The sequence below is a fragment of the Salvelinus alpinus genome, chromosome 28, assembly GCF_045679555.1.
Source record: "Salvelinus alpinus chromosome 28, SLU_Salpinus.1, whole genome shotgun sequence".
Taxonomy (NCBI): domain Eukaryota; kingdom Metazoa; phylum Chordata; class Actinopteri; order Salmoniformes; family Salmonidae; genus Salvelinus; species Salvelinus alpinus.
Window position 1 is genome coordinate 40,324,008 of NC_092113.1, and position 19,703 is coordinate 40,343,710.

The window sequence follows — 19,703 nt, forward strand, 5'->3', positions numbered from 1 at the left end:
ATAAATGTCTGGGACGACTCCATTGTCTGGGCTAATGCAGGCAGGGGCATATGTTGTCTGTCGGTCTGTGTGTTATTTCAGTTGAGTTGCTCAGTGTAAACTTCTAACTCTGCTGTCTAGGACCATGGTGGGTTACAGGTGCAGAAGTTAGCCTGAATGAGCTAACCACACTGTCTGGGACTGTGGTGGGGTACAGGTGCAGAAGTTAGCCTGAATGAGCTAACCACACTGTCTGGGACTGTGGTGGGGTACAGGTGCAGAAGTTAGCCTGAATGAGCTAACCACACTGTCTGGGACTGTGGTGGGGTACAGGTGCCAGAAGTTAGCCTGGATGAGCTAAACTGATTGTCTGGGACTGTGGTGGGGTACAGGTGCAGAAGTTAGCCTGGGTGAGCTAAACTGACTGTCTGGGACCGTGGTGCATGGTGGGGTAGAGGTGCAGATGTTAGCCTGGGTGAGCTAAACACACTGTCTGGGACCGTGGTGCATGCTGGGGTAGAGGTGCAGATGTTAGCCTGAATGAGCTAAACTGACTGTCTGGGACCGTGGTGCATGGTGGGGTAGAGGTGCAGAAGTTAGCCTGAATGAGCTAAACTGACTGTCTGGGACCGTGGTGCATGGTGGGGTACAGATGCAGAAGTTAGCCTGAATGAGCTAAACTGACTGACTGGGACCGTGGTGCATGGTGGGGTAGAGGTGCAGAAGTTAGCCTGGGTGAGCTAAACACACTGTCTGGGACCGTGGTGCATGGTGGGGTAGAGGTGCAGATGTTAGCCTGGGTGAGCTAAACACACTGTCTGGGACCGTGGTGCATGGTGGGGTAGAGGTGCAGAAGTTAGCCTGAATGAGCTAAACTGACTGTCTGGGACCGTGGTGCATGGTGGGGTAGAGGTGCAGAAGTTAGCCTGAATGAGCTAAACTGACTGTCTGGGACCGTGGTGCAGGGTGGGGTAGAGGTGCAGAAGTTAGCCTGGGTGAGCTAAACTGACTGTCTGGGTCCGTGGTGCATGGTGGGGTAGAGGTGCAGAAGTTAGCCTGAATGAGCTAAACTGACTGTCTGGGACCGTGGTGCATGGTTGGGTAGAGGTGCAGAAGTTAGCCTGGGTGAGCTAAACTGACTGTCTGGGTCCGTGGTGCATGGTGGGGTAGAGGTGCAGAAGTTAGCCTGGATGAGCTGAACACACTGTCTGGGACCGTGGTGCAGGGTGGGGTAGAGGTGCAGAAGTTAGCCTGAATTAGTTCAAGTGAAACTAGTGAAAGGTGCATGCGAAGTCAATTGGTCATCAAATCTTGTCAAATCTATCAATAGTTATACTGTATGTTTACCTTCACACTGCGGTACCTCCCCTCCCCTCCTGCCCTGAACCTGACGTTGACCTGATCCTGCTGTAACACACGCTGGGTGTCTTTGTCACTGTTTCACCCCCAGAATGTTTGACGTGGGCGGCCAGCGGTCAGAGAGGAAGAAGTGGATCCACTGCTTTGAGGGAGTGACCTCCATCATCTTCTGTGTGGCGCTCAGCGACTATGACCTGGTGTTGGCAGAGGACGAAGAGATGGTAAGGAGAGAAGGGGTGGAGAGGGGGTGAGAGAGAAGTGGTGGAGAGGGGGTGAGAGAGAAGGGGTGGAGAGGGGGTGAGAGAGAAGAGAGAGAGTAAGGGGTGGAGAGGGGGTGAGAGAGAAGGGGTGGAGAGGGGGTGAGAGAGAAGAGAGAGAGTAAGGGGTGGAGAGGGGGTGAGAGAAGGGGTGGAGAGGGGGTGAGAGAAGGGGTGGAGAGGGGGTGAGAGAAAGGGGTGGAGAGGGGGTGAGAGAGAAGGGGTGAGAGAGAAGGGGTGGAGAGGGGGTGAGAGAAGAGAGAGAGTAAGGGGTGGAGAGGGGGTGAGAGAGAAGGGGTGGAGAGGGGGTGAGAGAGAGAAGGGGTGGAGAGGGGGTGAGAGAAAGGGGTGGAGAGGGGGTGAGAGAGAAGGGGTGGAGAGGGGGTGAGAGAAGAGAGAGAGTAAGGGGTGGAGAGGGGGTGAGAGAGAAGGGGTGGAGAGGGGGTGAGAGAGAAGGGGTGGAGAGGGGGTGAGAGAAGGGGTGGAGAGGGGGTGAAAGAGAAGAGAGAGAGTAAGGGGTGGAGAGGGGGTGAGAGAGAAGGGGTGGAGAGGGGGTGAGAGAGAAGGGGTGGAGAGGGGGTGAGAGAGAAGGGGTGGAGAGGGGGTGAGAGAGAGTAAGGGGTGAGGAGGGAGGGTGTAATGGACATAATCTTCTGTGTGGCACTCAGCGACTATGACCTGGTGTTGGCAGAGGACGAAGAGGGGTGAGGAAGGGTGATGAGGTTCAATTCAGGCAGAAGAAAGTGGTGAAGAGGGAGGTAGAGGAGGGAGGGGGATGGGCGGAGTCAGTTCATTCTCCAGAGGAAGGGTGAGGGAGTTCTCCCTTACTCAAATCTCTCACCTCCTTTTCAAAACGTCTCGGTGCTAGCCGGCTCAGGATGCTTAGCATTTTCATTTGTTTATAGCATTAGCATTTACGTTACGTGCCACCCGGCCCGGGTCCTATTAATGAACCGTTCGGTCCTCCCCTACAGAACCGTATGCATGAGAGCATGAAGCTGTTTGACTCCATCTGCAACAACAAGTGGTTCACAGACACCTCCGTCATCCTGTTCCTCAACAAGAAGGATCTGTTTGAGGAGAAGATCGGCAGGAGTCCACTCACCATCTGTTACCCCGAGTACGCAGGTGAGGATCAGACACGTTGAGTAGTACACACACACACACACACACACACACACACACACACACACACACACTGACCAAATACATGATGTCAAATATTCGGAAATATATTATTGTTTTTGTTAGCTATTTTGGGGTCATGCCATTAGCAACCTAAATAAAGCATATTTAGATAGCAACTGTTAGCTTTTTTCTGAACTTTGCTTTGGCTTGCATTTCTACTACCGATATAGGGGCGGCAGCTAGCCTAGTGGTTAGAGCGTTGGACTTGTAACCGAAAGGTTGCAAAGTCGAATCCCCGAACTGACGAGGTAAAAATCTGTTGTTCTGCCCCTGAACAAGGCAGTTAACCCACTGTTCCCCGGTAGGCCGTCATTGTAAATAAGAATTTGTTCTTAACTGACTTGCCTAGTTAAATAAAGGTAAAAAAAATACAATACAATACTCCTTCCACCCTCATGGAGTCTGTTTCTGACCGTTTGAGCAGACACATGCACATTTGTGGCCTGCTGGAGGTCATTTTGCAGGGCTCTGGCATTGCTCCTCCTGCTCAAAGGCGGAGGTAGCGGTCCTGCTGCTGGGTTGTTGCCCTCCTACGGCCTCCTCCACGTCTCCTGATGTACTGGCCTGTCTCCTGGTAGCGCCTCCATGCTCTGGACACTACGCTGACAGACACAGCAAACCTTCTTGCCACAGCTCGCATTGATGTGCCATCCTGGATGAGCTGCACTACCTGAGCCACTTGTGTGGGTTGTAGACTCCGTCTCATGCTACCACTAGAGTGAAAGCACCGCCAGCATTCAAAAGTGACCAAAACATCAGCCAGGAAGCATAGGAACTGAGAAGTGGTCTGTGGTCACCACCTGCAGAACCACTCCTTTATTGGGGGTGTCTTGCTAATTGCCTATAATTTTCACCTTTTGTCTATTCCATTTGCACAACAGCATGTGAAATTTATTGTCAATCAGTGTTGCTTCCTAAGTGGATAGTTTGATTTCACAGAAGTGTGATTGACTTGGCGTTACATTGTGTTGTTTAAGTGTTCCATTTATTTTTTAGAGCAGTGTATATATATAATGCACAGAATTGATTGGTAACTATTGACATGTCTTTGGTTTTTTGTTTATGTTGATTTAGAGGTGGGGGTATTTTTGAAGTCTGTCCCTACCTCTTTTGTTCAGTTTCATGCCTATTGAACAAGAGTCTGGTTTGTCTTCGTAATGATTTCTCTGAAGCTAACATCATGGTGTCCCATTTCCTCACCAACGCTGCCTGGTGCCAGTACATATGAGGGGGCAGCCTACATCTAGTGTACTACATGACCCATAATGCACTATTATTATTACAGGTGCCAGTACATATGAGGGGGCAGCCTACATCCAGTGCACTGCAGTACCCATAATGCACTATTATTATTACAGGTGCCAGTACATATGAGGGGGTAGCCTACATCTAGTGTACTACATGACCCATAATGCTCTTGTTCTGATATGTCTCCTCACCAACCCAAGTGCCAGAATATATGAGGAGGCTGCAGCCTATATCTAATGTACTACATTACCCATAATGCATTATTATTATTGTTATTATTATTACAGGTGCCAGTACATATGAGGCAGCAACCTATATCTAGTGTACTACAGTACCCATAATGCATTATTATTGTTGTTGTTATTATCTTTACAGGAGCCAGTACATATGAGGAGGCAGCAGCGTACATCCAGTGTCAGTTTGAGGATCTGAACAGGAGGAAGGGCACTAAAGAGATCTACACCCACTTCACCTGCGCCACCGACACCAAGAACGTCCAGTTCGTGTTCGACGCCGTCACAGACGTCATTATCAAGATCAACCTCAAGGAGTGTGGACTCTACTGAGGTGACGGGGATCTTCAGGTCAGTACCAAATCAACCCTTACCCCCTAGCACCTACCCCCTCCTGTAGATCAACCTCAAGGAGTGTGGACTCTACTGAGGTGACGGGGATCTTCAGGTCAGTACCAAATCAACCCTTACCCTCTAGCACCTACCCCCTCCTGTAGATCAACCTCAAGGAGTGTGGACTCTACTGAGGTGACAGGGATCTTCAGGTCAGTGACCTTTGATATTTGTAGTTACTGAATCCCTGTAAAAAAAAATATCCTAGACTTGGTATTGGTTAAAGGTGCAGATCCTAGACCTGATATTCAAATAAAATAAAATCGAACTTTATTTGTCACATGCGCCGAATACAATAAGTGTAGACCTTACCGTGAAATGCCTCCTTACAAGCCCTTAACCAACAGTACAGTTCAAGACTAAACTAAAGTAAAAAGTAACATAACATTAACGAGGCTATATACAGGGGGTACCGGTTCCCGAGTCAGTGTGCGGGGGTACAGGTTAGTTGATGTTAAAGCTGTTGGTCCTAGACCTGGTATTGGTTGAAGGTGTACAGATGTTTATTTATAAACCCTCTTAGGCCTGAGAAATCTTAGGCCTCACTCCCCCCTATCTGAGATATCTTAGGCCTCACTCCCCCCTATCTGAGATATCTTAGGCCTCACTCCCCCCTATCTGAGATATCTTAGGCCTCACTCCCCCCTATCTGAGATATCTTAGGCCTCACTCCCCCCTATCTGAGATATCTTAGGCCTCACTCCCCCCTATCGGAGATATCTTAGGCCTCACTTCCCCCTATCGGAGATATCTTAGGCCTCACTCCCCCTATCGGAGATATCTTAGGCCTCACTCCCCCCTATCGGAGATATCTTAGGCCTCACTTCCCCCTATCGGAGATATCTTAGGCCTCACTCCCCCCTATCTGAGATATCTTAGGCCTCACTCCCCCCTATCGGAGATATCTTAGGCCTCACTCCCCCCTATCGGAGATATCTTAGGCCTCACTCCCCCCTATCGGAGATATCTTAGGCCTCACTTCCCCCTATCGGAGATATCTTAGGCCTCACTCCCCCCTATCTGAGATATCTTAGGCCTCACTTCCCCCTATCTGCTACCATGTTGTTGTCATGTTGTGCTGCTACCATGTTGTTGTCATGTTGTGCTGCTACCATGTTGTTGTCATGTTGTGTTGCTACCATGTTGTTGTCATGTTGTGCTGCTACCATGTTGCTACCATGTTGTTGTCATGTTGTGCTGCTACCATGTTGTTGTCATGTTGTGCTGCTACCATGTTGTTGTCATGTTGTGCTGCTACCATGTTGTGTTTCTACCATGTTGTTGTCATGTTGTGCTGCTACCATGTTGTTGTGTTGCTACCATGTTGTTGTTGTGTTGCTACCATGTTGTTGTCATGTTGTGCTGCTACCATGTTGTGCTGCTACCATGTTGTCATGTTGTGCTGCTACCATGCTGTTGTCATGTTGTGCTGCTACCATGTTGTGCTGCTACCATGCTGTTGTCATGTTGTGCTGCTACCATGTTGTTGTCATGTTGTGCTGCTAACATGTTGTTGTCATGTTGTGCTGCTAACATGTTGTTGTCATGTTGTGCTGCTACCATGTTGTTGTCATGTTGTGCTGCTAACATGTTGTTGTCATGTTGTGCTGCTACCATGTTGTGCTGCTACCATGCTGTTGTCATGTTGTGCTGCTACCATGCTGTTGTCATGTTGTGCTGCTACCATGTTGTTGTCATGTTGTGTTGCTACCATGTTGTGCTGCTACCATGTTGTCATGTTGTGCTGCTACCATGTTGTTGTCATGTTGTGTTGCTACCATGTTGTGCTGCTACCATGCTGTTGTCATGTTGTGCTGCTACCATGCTGTTGTCATGTTGTGCTGCTGCCATGCTGTTGTCATGTTGTGCTGCTGCCATGCTGTTGTCATGTTGTGCTGCTACCATGTTGTTGTCATGTTGTGTTGCTACCATGTTGTTGTCATGTCGTGCTGCTACCATGTTGTTGTCATGTTGTGCTGCTACCATGTTGTTGTCATGTTGTGCTGCTACCATGTTGTTGTCATGTTGTGCTGCTACCATGTTGTCATGCTGTGTTGCTACCATGTTGTTGTCATGTTGTGTTGCTACCATGTTGTTGTCATGTTGTGTTGCTAACTTACTGTGATGTTGCCTTAGATCTCTCTCTCTATGTAGTGTTGTCTCTCTTGTCGTGATGTGTGTTTTGTCCTATATTTTTATTTAATTAATTTTTATTTTTAATCCCCCGTCCCCGCAGGAGGCCTTTTGTTAGGCCGTCATTATAAATAAGAATTTGTTCTTAACTGACTTGCCTAGTTAAATACATAAAAGTCCTGGTATTGGTTGAAGGTGCACAGCTGGGATGCAGTCAGAGGTACGAGGCTTTGGCAGAGTTTTATAATGGTTAACTTTTTTATCCTGTCCTCTCTTCATCCTTTGTAGGTGTCTGGTGAGCCTCATGGGAGGGGATGATGACTTGGGATGTTTGCATTAGATGATCGTAGAAGATTCTAGAAAGTAGAACCGGAGACTTGAGACTGTTCGTTGCCGCGCTGCATGTAGCACCTGATGAATCCTGCATTTTGGGATTTGGTTCCTGTTTTTTTTTTACCACTTTTTTATTTTTATCCGAGACGATTTTCCTCCATGTTCAACGCTCTGATACACACCGAGGAGCAGGACAGAACTGAACTGTGGATAAAACCTTCACTAGTGAAAGATTCACTGTGACTTCTATGGGAACGCCAAGTTCGACTACAGACCACTTCTGTTTTTAGTTCCAAATAATGTATATGGAGTGAATTGATGTTTTTATGACATTTAGTTGGTGATTAACCAACAAATCACACAGATAGAAAAATAATCCTTGGCTAGTTCCCAAATGGAAACCTAATTCTTTATGTAGTGCACTATTTTTGACTATCCCGTTTCTCCATTCCAGTGCTCACATCTATAGTTTGACACACTACTGGTATATATGAAAACAAAAAGGACCCGACCACCAAGCTGAATATCTCTCGTCGCAATATTTCACGATTCTTTTTTTTTTACATCTGTTGCATTCGTTCACTGAGTCATATGCCTCATTTAATTTTTCATTAAATTTATTTTTATTTTATAGCATGTTATTTGTATAAAGTAGTTGAAATAGTTTCTTTTTCATTTTTGGGATTTCTTTAGATTATCAGATTGCATTTATTTCTATCTATGAGTTTGGTTACTGGTCTGAAGTTGGCGTATGGATCAGGAATTCATGTGATAGATTTGACCTGCACCTACTCTAACTCTTCACGTTTTGAGATTTTAATCAGCCATCTTTTCATGAATTCAATAGTCTTGTGTAGACTTTAACATGAGGTTTCACTTAGACTACAATCCTTATTTCTGATTCTTAAAAAAAATAAAAAAAAAAATGTAGAAATGGACCACTTTGTATTGAACAGTATTTTTATATTTAGGACTCTTGTTCACTACCGCACATTATTGTACATTTATTGATCATTGAATATTGATTATTGTCAAGTGAGATTAATAATTGTATCACAACACTTTATAAGACAATAATTATTGATTACCTGCATGAAAGAGATTTTTGGAATTCACAGCTTGATATTTTATGGCCTTCATTTTTTTAATTCAAAGTGATTTTTTTAATCCTGTGAATTTCAGTTAAAGAATGAACTGACCAAGGAACTAAATCAAGTGTGTAACAAAATGTCTTGTTACAGAGGGGGAAGCTACGCTCAGACCCCACTTGCAGAATGGAGTTTTCCTTATCCCATTCTAATGGCAACTCTGCCTCCGAGGGCAGAAACAAATGTGATTTGGTTAAGTTTAGGCAAGAAATGAGACACTAAGTATGTAATTCCACGTGATAAAGGGTTATGGGTTGGGTTAAGTTTTTAAGTAAGAAATATGATTGGTTCGGAACCAAGGAGAACTCCACTGAGCGTTAATTCTGTCCAGAAAACGGTTGCCAAATAGCCACTAACTACTGTATCTGGGTTAGACTGTCACCACTTCCCGGACATTACTATACATTCCAGGGTCATATTCACCATTAGGCCCCCAAACAGAAGAAAATACACTGAAACAGGGAGGGAATACCTGGAATTGTCCAATAAGACTTTAATAATAACGTTTTGCTACATTTTGAAACGGTGTGCACTAATGAATACGACCCTGGACACTGATCAGATGTAGTAACTACGTTATATTTCTGGTTCAGTTTGACTTTGTACAGATGTTGTTGTTTTTGATCTTAACACCATTAAATTATGGCACTAAAGCTCTCCGCTCATCTCCATATTTGTCTTTTGTATTTCACAATCCAGCCAATGGCAAAGCAGTGCTTGAAGTGGGCCGGTGCTATAATATCAGAACCTGTCATTTTCTACTACTTGAGTACTGGCACCTCCATAGAATATTTGCTCTAAAATATAATGAGTACCGGGATCCAAAATGTGTACCAGCACCTTTTTCATTCCACTTCAACCACTGTGGGAAAGTGTCCATGTGTTCATGTTCCCTACTATGTAATAATAGTATTGTGTAACCTTCAAACGATCAGAAACCGAACAGGGAAGTATATGCATCTTTATTTTATGTGTCTACACATCACAAAAACAAAGATCCCTTCTTTCTCACAGTACTTCTGATGTCTTTCTTAAAATAAAGATTGGTCTATTATTTACAAAGTGTAAGCTTATTATTCTATTAAAATAGATTAAAATAGAATTTAGCAATATTGAAATTTCAGCTGTTTACTTTATAACTTTTTTACGTTAAAATGGAGACCACAGGAGACTACTGAAGGTAAGACAAAAACACTAGCTTCATGGATTTAAAGTTACATTCCACAATTTAAGTGCTGTCCCAATGCCTCACGCAAAGAAGAGCATATGGCCGGCCTGCTGCTGCCTTATGTAATTAGCCTTTTTTTCCATTTTTTTTTTTTACAAATGTTTTGATACTCTGTTTCAATCCAATGGCCTTGATGATGTTGATGTCGAGGAAGCGTCCGAGGAACCAGAGCTCTGAGGTGGTGACGGCAGATAAACAGTTGTCCACCAACTGTCCACCTCCTTCAGCACAGTGGCCAAATAAAACCAACGAGTTGGCGGATGGATGGATGGAAGGAAGGAAGTTCTGGAGAAGGGAAGAAAATAGGAATTTCAACTGTATACATGTTTTTACATTTATACGTAATCTTTCTGAGAATCTGTTGTGCCCATGTGAATGCTACTTATGTCATAGATCATGCCTGCAAATTCAGCTTGTTGGTCACCCAAATTTTGGTCACCCTAATTGGAACAAAAGCCTACGCTCTCGCTCCAAGACTACAGTTTCAATGCCCATCCCTGCTCTAATGTATATTTGACCACATTTATTTAGAGAAAAGTATAGCTTAATTAGGTCTGTCTAATGGCCCTTTGGAGACTGTAATAGTGTTGAGGCGATGTGAGGGGGAGGGAGAGTGGACGGATAGTGTCGAGGGAGGGACAGAGATAGTATTGAGTCAATGTTAGCTTTATGACTCATCCATCCACCCTCACCTACAGCCGTGCCAAACGGTGTGAACCATAGAAACAAAAATGTACTAGAAGGGACGAAGCGCCTAAGACCATGGCAATATTAATGGTACGTCAAGACAATACAGTATGTCATCATGTGTTGTTTTAAGTGAATTACCGATAGTTTGGCCACAGCTGGCCCTTATTACAGTGTGTCAGTGGGGCGACAGGACTGATGTCGGTTCTCAGACAGGGACTCCCTGTTGGGCACTGAGGTGTGTGTGTGTGCGCATGCATCAGGCAGTAATATAGACGGTCATACCTTCAATCAGCAGCTGCCTCAGAACAGCCCGGCGTCTTTTAGATTGATTTTGATGACGTCTGTGATGGTGTCGAAGGCCTGGTTCACGTCCTGTGTGTCTACAGCGCAGGTGACGTGGGTATAGATGGGTTTCTCCGCCTGCTTCAAGTTCAGAGACTCAAACTGCATCTTCACGTGGTTACTGGCGTCTTCGTATGTATTTGGCCCTGTTAGGGAGATAAGAGTATAGAGGTTGAAAAACTGACAGAGTAGTTACTGTCTCCTTTTTATGGGTCTGGCCCTACAGAGGGAATACGAGGGGTTTTAATACTTCATTCAGATACTTTTTCCATTCAAAGTGATTTTTTTTATCCTGCGGATTTCAGTTAAAGAATGAACTGACCAAGGAACTAAATCAAGTGTGTAACAAAATGTCTTGTTACAGAGGAGGAAGCTACGCTCAGACCCCACTTGCAGAATGGAGTTTTCCTTATCCCATCTTGTTCTAATGGCAACTCTGCCTCGAGGGCAGAAACAAATGTGATTGGTTATGTTTAGGCAAGAAATTAGACACTAAGTATGTAATTCCACGTGATAAAGGGTTATGGGTTGGGTTAGGTTTAAGTAAGAAATATGATTGGTTCGGAACCAAGGAGAACTACAGTTGAAGTCAGAAGTTTACATACACTTAGGTTGGAGTCATTAAAACTTGTTTTTCAACCACTCCACAAATTTCTTGTTAACAAACTATAGTTTTCGCAAGTCGGTTAGGAGATCTACTTTGTGCATAACAAGTAATTTTTCCAACAATTGTTTACAGACAGATTATTTCACTTATAATTCACTGCATCACAATTCCAGTGGGTCAGATGTTTAATACACTAATTTCACTCTGCCTTTAAACAGCTTGAAGCTTCTGATAGGCTAATTGACATAATTTGAGTCAATTGGAGGTGTACCTGTGGATGTATTTCAAGGCCTACCTTCAAACTCAGTGCCTCTTTGCTTGACATCATGGGAAAATCAAAAGAAATCAGCCAAGACCTCAGAAAAGATTGTAGACCTCCACAAGTTTGGTTCATTCTTGGGAGCAATTTCCAAACACCTGAAGGTACCACGTTCATCTGTACAAACAATACTACGCAAGTATAAACACCATGGGACCGCGCAGCCGTCATACCGCTCAGGAAGGAGACGCGTTCTGTCTCCTAGAGATGGACGTACCTTGGGTCCTATATCGACATAACCCGAGTCCTATATCGACATAACCTGAAAGGCCGCTCAGCAAGGAAGAAGCCATTGCTCCAAAACCGCCATAAAAAGCCAGACTACGGTTTGCAACTGCACATGGGGACAAAGATCGTACTTTTTGGAGAAATGTCCTCTGGTCTGATGAAACAAAAATAGAACTGTTTGGCCATAATGACCATCGTTATGTTTGGAGGAAAAAGGGGGAGGCTTGCAAGCCGAAGAACACCATCCCAACCGTGAAGCACGGGGGTGGCAGCATCATGTTGTGGGGGTGCTTTGCTGCAGGGGGGACTGGTCCTGTAACCAGGCAAGGCCAGTCAGTATATACTGTCATCCTGTAACCAGGCCAACATCTCAAGACATCAGTCAGGAAGTTAAGGCTTGGTCGCAAATGGGTCTCCCACATGGACAATGACCCCAAGCATACTTCCAAAGTTGTGGCAAAATGGCTTAAGGACAACAAAGTCAAGGTATTGGAGTGGCCATCACAAAGCCCTGACCTCAATCCTATAGAACATTTGTGGGCATAACTGAAAAGGCTTGTGTGAGCAAGGAGGCCTACAAACCTGACTCAGTTACACCAGCTCTGTCAGGAGGAATGGGCCAAAATGAAACAGCTTGTGGAAGGCTACCCGAAACGTTTACGTTAAACAATTTAAAAGCAATGCTACCAAATACTAATTGGTGTATGTAAACTTCTGACCCACTGGGAATGTGATGAAAGAAATAACAGATGAAATAAATCATTTTCTCTACTATTATTCTGACATTTCACATTCTTAAAATAAAGTGGTGATCCTAGCTGACCTAAAACAGGTAATTTTTACTAGGATTACATGTCAGGAATTGTGAAACTGAAAATATATTTGTCTAAGGTGTATGTAAACTTCCGACTTCAACTGTATCTTGCTATCTTCTGTATTCCACCCCTACCTTGTCACAGCACAAATGATTGGCTCAAACGCATAAATAAGGAAATAAATTCCACAAGTTAACATTTAACAAGGCTCACCTGTTAATTGAAACGCATTCCAGGTGACTACCTCATGAAGCAGGTTGAGAGAATGCCAAGAGTGTGCAAAGCTGTCATCAAGGCAAAGGGTGGCTACTTTGAAGAATCTCAAATATAAAATATATTTTGATTTGTTTAATACTTTTTACACATATGTCTTATTTAATAGTGTTGATGTCGTCACTATTATTATACAATGTAGAAAATATTAAAAAGAAAGAAAAACCCTTGAATGAGTAGGTGTATCTAAACTTTTGGCTGGTACTGTAGGTTACTTACTGGTACTGTAGGTCACTGACTGGTACTGTAGGTCACTGACTGGTACTGTAGGTTACTGACTGGTACTGTAGGTTACTGACTGGTACTGTAGGTTACTGGCTGGTACTGTAGGTCACTGACTGGTACTGTAGGTCACTGACTGGTACTGTAGGTTACTTACTGGCACTGTAGGTTACTTACTGGCACTGTAGGTTACTTACTGGCACTGTAGGTTACTGACTGGTACTGTAGGTCACTGACTGGTACTGTAGGTCACTGACTGGTACTGTAGGTCACTGACTGGTACTGTAGGTCACTGACTGGTACTGTAGGTCACTTACTGGTACTGTAGGTCACTGACTGGTACTGTAGGTCACTTACTGGTACTGTAGGTTACTGACTGGTACTGTAGGTCACTGACTGGTACTGTAGGTTACTGACTGGTACTGTAGGTTACTGACTGGTACTGTAGGTTACTGACTGGTACTGTAGGTCACTGACTGGTACTGTAGGTTACTGACTGGTACTGTAGGTCACTTACTGGTACTGTAGGTCACTTACTGGTACTGTAGGTTACTGACTGGTACTGTAGGTCACTGACTGGTACTGTAGGTCACTGACTGGTACTGTAGGTCACTGACTGGTACTGTAGGTCACTGACTGGTCCTGTAGGTTACTGACTGGTACTGTAGGTCACTGACTGGTACTGTAGGTCACTGACTGGTACTGTAGGTTACTGACTGGTACTGTAGGTCACTGACTGGTACTGTAGGTCACTGACTGGTACTGTAGGTTACTGACTGGTACTGTAGGTCACTGACTGGTACTGTAGGTTACTGACTGGTACTGTAGGTTACTGACTGGTACTGTAGGTTACTGACTGGTACTGTAGGTTACTGACTGGTACTGTAGGTTACTTACGTTCTTGTGTTCTTCTTATTTCTGTTTCTCGTTTGTTTTTGTTCTACTTGACTTGTTTATGAATATTTATGTACTACTGATATTGATAGCTACATTGTTGGTAAAAGCAGGCAAGAAAGGCATTTCACTGTACTTGTGCATGTGACAACTTGAAACTTATCAGTGAGATATTTACGATGTATTCATTCATTCGTCGCATGGTAAATAAACTTCAAACTAAAGGCTAAAAGCTCAGGGAAAACAACGTTTTGCCATTTGGGACTCAGAGTAGGACTCACCATCGTAGTCGGGGAAGCAGACATTGAGGTGGACATGCTTGATTTTCTCTTGGAAGACGTCCTTCTTGTTGAGGAAGAGCACGTGGGTGGTGTCCTCGAAGAACCTGTGGTTGCAGATACTGTTGAATAGGTGGAGAGACTCGTGCATGCGGTTCTGAAAACAGGAGAGGAGGGTATAGGAATGATGTATCATTATCTTCATCATCATGATCATCGTTGGTCTACAAAACCGTCAACAACCTCAGCTGGCTGCGGTCACTAGCCGGTGAGGTTTGGTTGATTCATATCAGCATCTCCTGTGGTGTGGTTGAATCATATCAGTATCTCCTGTGGTGTGGTTGATTCATATCAGCATCTCCTGTGGTGTGGTTGATTCATATCAGCATCTCCTGTGGTGTGGTTGAATCATATCAGCATCTCCTGTGGTGTGGTTGAATCATATCAGCATCTCCTGTGGTGTGGTTGATTCATATCAGCATCTCCTGTGGTGTGGTTGATTCATATCAGCATCTCAACTGTCCCCAGGGAGGTAGAGTCTCCTGTAGTTTAACTTTGAAGTGTGTGTGTGTGTGTGTGTGTGTGTGTGTGTGTGTGTGTGTGTGTGTGTGTGTGTGTGTGTGTGATCACCATTTCCTCGTCCTCCAGCAGCACCAGGTCATACGCGCTGAGGGAACTACAGAACAGGACGCAATGGACGCCCTGGAAACAGTGGATCCACTTCTTCCTCTCTTCTCTTCTGCCGCTCATGTCAAACATCCTGTCCGTCAGAGAGACACAACGATCAATCAATCAATTGACCAAATCAATCAGTTATAAAGCCCTCTTTTTTTTTTTTACAGGAGAGGAGCGTTCAGCAACTACAGTACCTAATCAGTATGAGTGTGCGTTAGGAAAACATCACAGCTCCTCCAGTGTGTACTTAGTTGGTGTATATGGTGAGAGCGTGGCACTTGCCAAGGTTTGTGGTTCAATTCTAGCAGCGATCACATACATAATACAAAAAAATATACTTCACGCTCTATAAGTTGCCGGTGTAACGGAGGTGATTTGAAATCACACTCTCATTAAGACATAGCTCTTACTGGCTGCGTTTACACAGGCCGCCCAATTCTGATCTTTTGCCGAGTTATTGGCAATGGCAAAAGAGCTTATGTGATTGGTCAAAAGACCAATTGGTGAGAGAAAAAAAAGAGATCAGAATTGGGCTGTCTGTGTAAACACAGCCGTAGACTTGTAAACCCAAATGCTGCTCTCAGATCACAAGGATTTTCTTTAATGGTTAAGACGTTGGGTTGTTGTGCAAGAGGCCTGTGGTTCGATCGCACCAGTTTACACTACCTAACTTGAATTCTACCTCTTTGCAGGTGTACTATAATGCACTGTGACAAGGCAGTCCGGTAGTTAGCTACTGTAGCAGCACCTGAATTGGATGTCTTTACAGGTGAACCTCTCCTCGTTAACCCCGCCGGTCGTGATCCTGCACCGTAGGATGTCTTGGTCATTGGGGGTCAAGTCAGCCACGGTGATGCGGTCAAGGTCACTGAGGAAGCTGTGGGAGAATGGCACAATCAATCAATCCAAGGATCAGACCACTAAGGTAGGCTGTAAGTGTCAGAGCTGTTTGTATTCATCAACCGTCTCCAAGTAGAAGTGCTGATCTAGGATCAGATATAGCTTTTTAGATCATAATGAATAAGATGACATGGACAAAGGGGGGACCTGATCCTAGATCAGCACCCTCCTGAGATGCTTCATGGATACAGATCCTAGATCAGCACCCTCCTGAGACGCTTCATGGATACAGATCCTAGATCAGCACTCTGAAACGCTAGTGAATACGGGTCCTGAGTAATAACGGCAGACCGATTTAACTCACTAGTGAGCGGAGTCGAGGAGCTGGTAGCCTTCAGCTGCTCTCTCAAAGCACTCCTGGACGCCAGGGTCCAGCCACAGCTTCTTGATGCACTCAGCCAGCTCAGGAGGCATGGTGCCCTCTTCAGTGGAGTTGGAAAGGTTCTCCAGCGTCTTGCCCTCATCCTGGCCACACAGAGAACAACACATCTATGTCAGTATAGTTTAGGTATAACAGGTCCATACAGTGTAGTATAATATACTGTAGTATGGTATAGTACACACACACACAGCTTGCAGTACCCACCTCTGCGGCTGGTGATCCGTACTTGATCTCCAGGATGCTCATGCCTCTGACGATGGACAAAGCTGACTGCAGGATGTTACCAAAGATCACCTCTCTGTACATCACCTTCTCCTCCTCATTAAAACCACCCTGGTGGAGGATTCTGTGGAGGAGAGAAGAAGAAGAAGGGGTTGGTGTTGCTCACTTATCCAAACTGCTACCTAGTGGTATATTTGTAACACTGCGGCTCACTTTCTCTCAGCTGCCCCTAGTGGTATATATTTGACACTGCGGCTCATTTCTCTCAGCTGCCCGACATTCAGTGAGAGGCTTCAGTTTTAAATTAACTCACTTCATTTGTTTTACGATGGTGCTTTTCCCCGACTCCTCAGCACCTGAAAGAAAACAAAAATACACCATTTATTGACAGTTAAATGTCATCCATTTAAACGTTTTCGTTACATGGCTTTCATCTGTGACACAGACAGAAAATGTAATGTATCAGAAGAAAAGTATGACCTGCTTGTGGCAAAACAAAAGCCTTGTCATTACATATCTGTTGACCTTTATCAGTCACATAATATGTAACATAATTACAGTTAAGTAGAAGTCCCTCAGGCCAAGAATACTCTTGGACCTTGTGGCTAGAGAAAACATATGGCACTTCCCAAACGGCACCCTATTCCCTATACAGTGCACTACTGAAACATAACAAACACCACTTACTAATGTGACCCAGTTAGATTATGAGGAAGAGTGACAATATAGAGCAAGAGGACAGTCTGTGAGGAGATCACTGACGTCTCTGGGCCTTACTGACGTCTCTGGGCCTCACTGAGTATCAGACTATTCAGGACAAAGGACTTGAAGTCACTTAAAATCTTTATTCAAAACTTGTATTTGAAAACCTTTAAAACCAAAATACTATGGCACCGACCCCAACCTGTAACCTGGGCCGGTGCGGTACGGGTCAAATAGCACCCTATTCCCTATATAGTGCAGTACGGGTTAAATAGCACCCTATTCCCTATATAGTGCGGTACGGGTCAAATAGCACCCTATTCCCTATATAGTGCAGTACGGGTTAAATAGCACCCTATTCGGCCTCCCGGGTGGCGCAGTGGTCTAGGGCACTGCATCGCAGCGCTAGCTGTGCCACCAGAGACTCTGGGTTCGCGCCCAGGCTCTGTCGAAGCCGGCCACGACCGGGAGGTCTAGCGTCGTCCGGGTTAGGGAGGGTTTGGCCGGGAGGGATATCCTTGTCTCATCGCGCACCAGCGACTCCTGTGGCGGGCCGGGCGCAGTGCGCGCTAACCGAGGTGGGCAGGTGCACAGTGTTTCCTCCGACACATTGGTGCGGCTGGCTTCCGGGTTGGAGGCGCGCTGTGTTAAGAAGCAGTGCGGTTTGGTTGGGTTGTGTTCCGGAGGACGCATGGCTTTCGACCTTCGTCTCTCCCGAGCCCGTACGGGAGTTGTAGCGATGAGACAAGATAGTAATTACTAACAATTGGATAACCGCGAAATTGGGGAGAAAAGGGGGTAAAAAAGAAAAAAAAGAAAAAAAAAGAAATAGCACCCTATTCTCTATATAGTCCAGTACGGCTCAAATAGCACCCTTTTGACTAGCCTAATAGGGTGCCATTTGGGATGCACAATAATGGAAAGATGCTACTTAGAGAGGACCAAGCCAGTCAGTATATACTGTCATCCTGTAACCAGGCCAGTCAGTATATACTGTCATCCTGTAACCAGGCCAGTCAGTATATACTGTCATCCTGTAACCAGGCCAGTCAGTATATACTGTCATCCTGTAACCAGGCCAGTCAGTATATACTGTCATCCTGTAACCAGGCCAGTCAGTATATACTGTCTTCCTGTAACCAGGCAAGGCCAGTCAGTATATACTGTCATCCTGTAACCAGGCCAGTCAGTATATACTGTCATCCTGTAACCAGGCCAGTCAGTATATAATGTCATCCTGTAACCAGGCCAGTCTGTATATAATGTCATCCTGTAACCAGGCCAGTCTGTATATACTGTCATCCTGTAACCAGGCCAGTCTGTATATAATGTCATCCTGTAACCAGGCCAGTCAGTATATAATGTCATCCTGTAACCAGGCCAATCAGTATGTAATATCATCCTGTAACTAGGCCAGTCAGTATATAATGTCATCCTGTAACCAGGCCAGTCAGTATATAATGTCATCCTGTAACCAGGCCAGTCTGTATATAATGTAATCCTGTAACCAGGCCAGTCAGTATATAATGTCATCCTGTAACCAGGCCAGTCTGTATATACTGTCATCCTGTAACCAGGCCAGTCAGTATATAATGTCATCCTGTAACCAGGCCAGTCAGTATATAATGTCATCCTGTAACCAGGCCAGTCAGTATATAATGTCATCCTGTAACCAGGCCAGTCAGTATATAATGTCATCCTGTAACCAGGCCAGTCAGTATATAATGTCATCCTGTAACCAGGCCAGTCAGTATATAATGTCATCCTGTAACCAGGCCAGTCTGTATATAATGTCATCCTGTAACCAGGCCAGTCAGTATATACTGTCATCCTGTAACCAGGCCAGTCAGTATATACTGTCATCCTGTAACCAGGCCAGTCAGTATATAATGTCATCCTGTAACCAGGCCAGTCTGTATATAATGTCATCCTGTAACTAGGCCAGTCTGTATATACTGTCATCCTGTAACCAGGCCAGTCTGTATATACTGTCATCCTGTAACCAGGCCAATCAGTATGTAATGTCATCCTGTAACCAGGCCAGTCAGTATATAATGTCATCCTGTAACCAGGCCAGTCAGTATATAATGTCATCCTGTAACCAGGCCAGTCTGTATATAATGTAATCCTGTAACCAGGCCAGTCAGTATATAATGTCATCCTGTAACCAGGCCAGTCTGTATATACTGTCATCCTGTAACCAGGCCAGTCAGTATATAATGTCATCCTGTAACCAGGCCAGTCAGTATATAATGTCATCCTGTAACCAGGCCAGTCAGTATATAATGTCATCCTGTAACCAGGCCAGTCAGTATATAATGTCATCCTGTAACCAGGCCAGTCAGTATATAATGTCATCCTGTAACCAGGCCAGTCAGTATATAATGTCATCCTGTAACCAGGCCAGTCAGTATATAATGTCATCCTGTAACCAGGCCAGTCTGTATATAATGTCATCCTGTAACCAGGCCAGTCAGTATATACTGGCATCCTGTAACCAGGCCAGTCAGTATATACTGTCATCCTGTAACCAGGCCAGTCAGTATATACTGTCACCCTGTAACCAGGCCAGTCTGTATATAATGTCATCCTGTAACCAGGCCAGTCAGTATATACTGTCATCCTGTAACCAGGCCAGTCAGTATATAATGTCAT

General features: G+C 44.9%; 2 protein-coding genes across 2 annotated transcripts in view; one reads left to right on the forward strand and one right to left on the reverse strand.

Annotated features, from left to right (window-relative positions):
* Positions 1 to 8,930, forward strand: part of LOC139557868 (guanine nucleotide-binding protein G(i) subunit alpha-3-like) — a 79,614-nt gene extending 70,684 nt beyond the window's left edge. The window contains exons 6-9 of the mRNA XM_071373140.1: positions 1,430 to 1,559; positions 2,570 to 2,723; positions 4,407 to 4,615; positions 7,079 to 8,930. Of these exons, the coding sequence (XP_071229241.1) occupies positions 1,430 to 1,559; positions 2,570 to 2,723; positions 4,407 to 4,597 (475 nt within the window). The 3' untranslated portion in view covers positions 4,598 to 4,615; positions 7,079 to 8,930. The remainder of the gene's footprint in view (positions 1 to 1,429; positions 1,560 to 2,569; positions 2,724 to 4,406; positions 4,616 to 7,078) is intronic.
* Positions 8,931 to 9,214: 284 nt separating this feature from the next.
* On the reverse strand, positions 9,215 to 16,499 carry LOC139557869 (guanine nucleotide-binding protein G(t) subunit alpha-2-like). Its single transcript, XM_071373141.1, has 7 exons — positions 16,329 to 16,499; positions 16,047 to 16,207; positions 15,591 to 15,719; positions 14,798 to 14,927; positions 14,171 to 14,324; positions 10,472 to 10,677; positions 9,215 to 9,784 (listed from the first exon to the last, which is right to left on the reverse strand). The coding sequence occupies exons 1-6, from the start codon at positions 16,428 to 16,430 to the stop codon at positions 10,490 to 10,492; spliced, it is 864 nt and encodes a 287-aa protein (XP_071229242.1). The 5' UTR covers positions 16,431 to 16,499; the 3' UTR covers positions 9,215 to 9,784; positions 10,472 to 10,489.
* Positions 16,500 to 19,703: the final 3,204 nt, after the last annotated feature.

What these genes read in the sequence shown, in the direction of transcription:
- LOC139557869 (XM_071373141.1), bottom strand. Translation starts at nt 16,430, where the DNA reads ATGTACAGAGAGGTGATCTTTGGTAACATCCTGCAGTCAGCTTTGTCC. An exon ending in CTCCTCGACTCCGCTCACTA is followed by an intron (nt 15,720 to 16,046) that starts GTGAGTTAAATC and finishes ATTCTCCCACAG; the next exon opens with CTTCCTCAGTGACCTTGACC. An exon ending in CTGCTTCCCCGACTACGATG is followed by an intron (nt 10,678 to 14,170) that starts GTGAGTCCTACT and finishes TCTCCCTAACAG; the next exon opens with GGCCAAATACATACGAAGAC.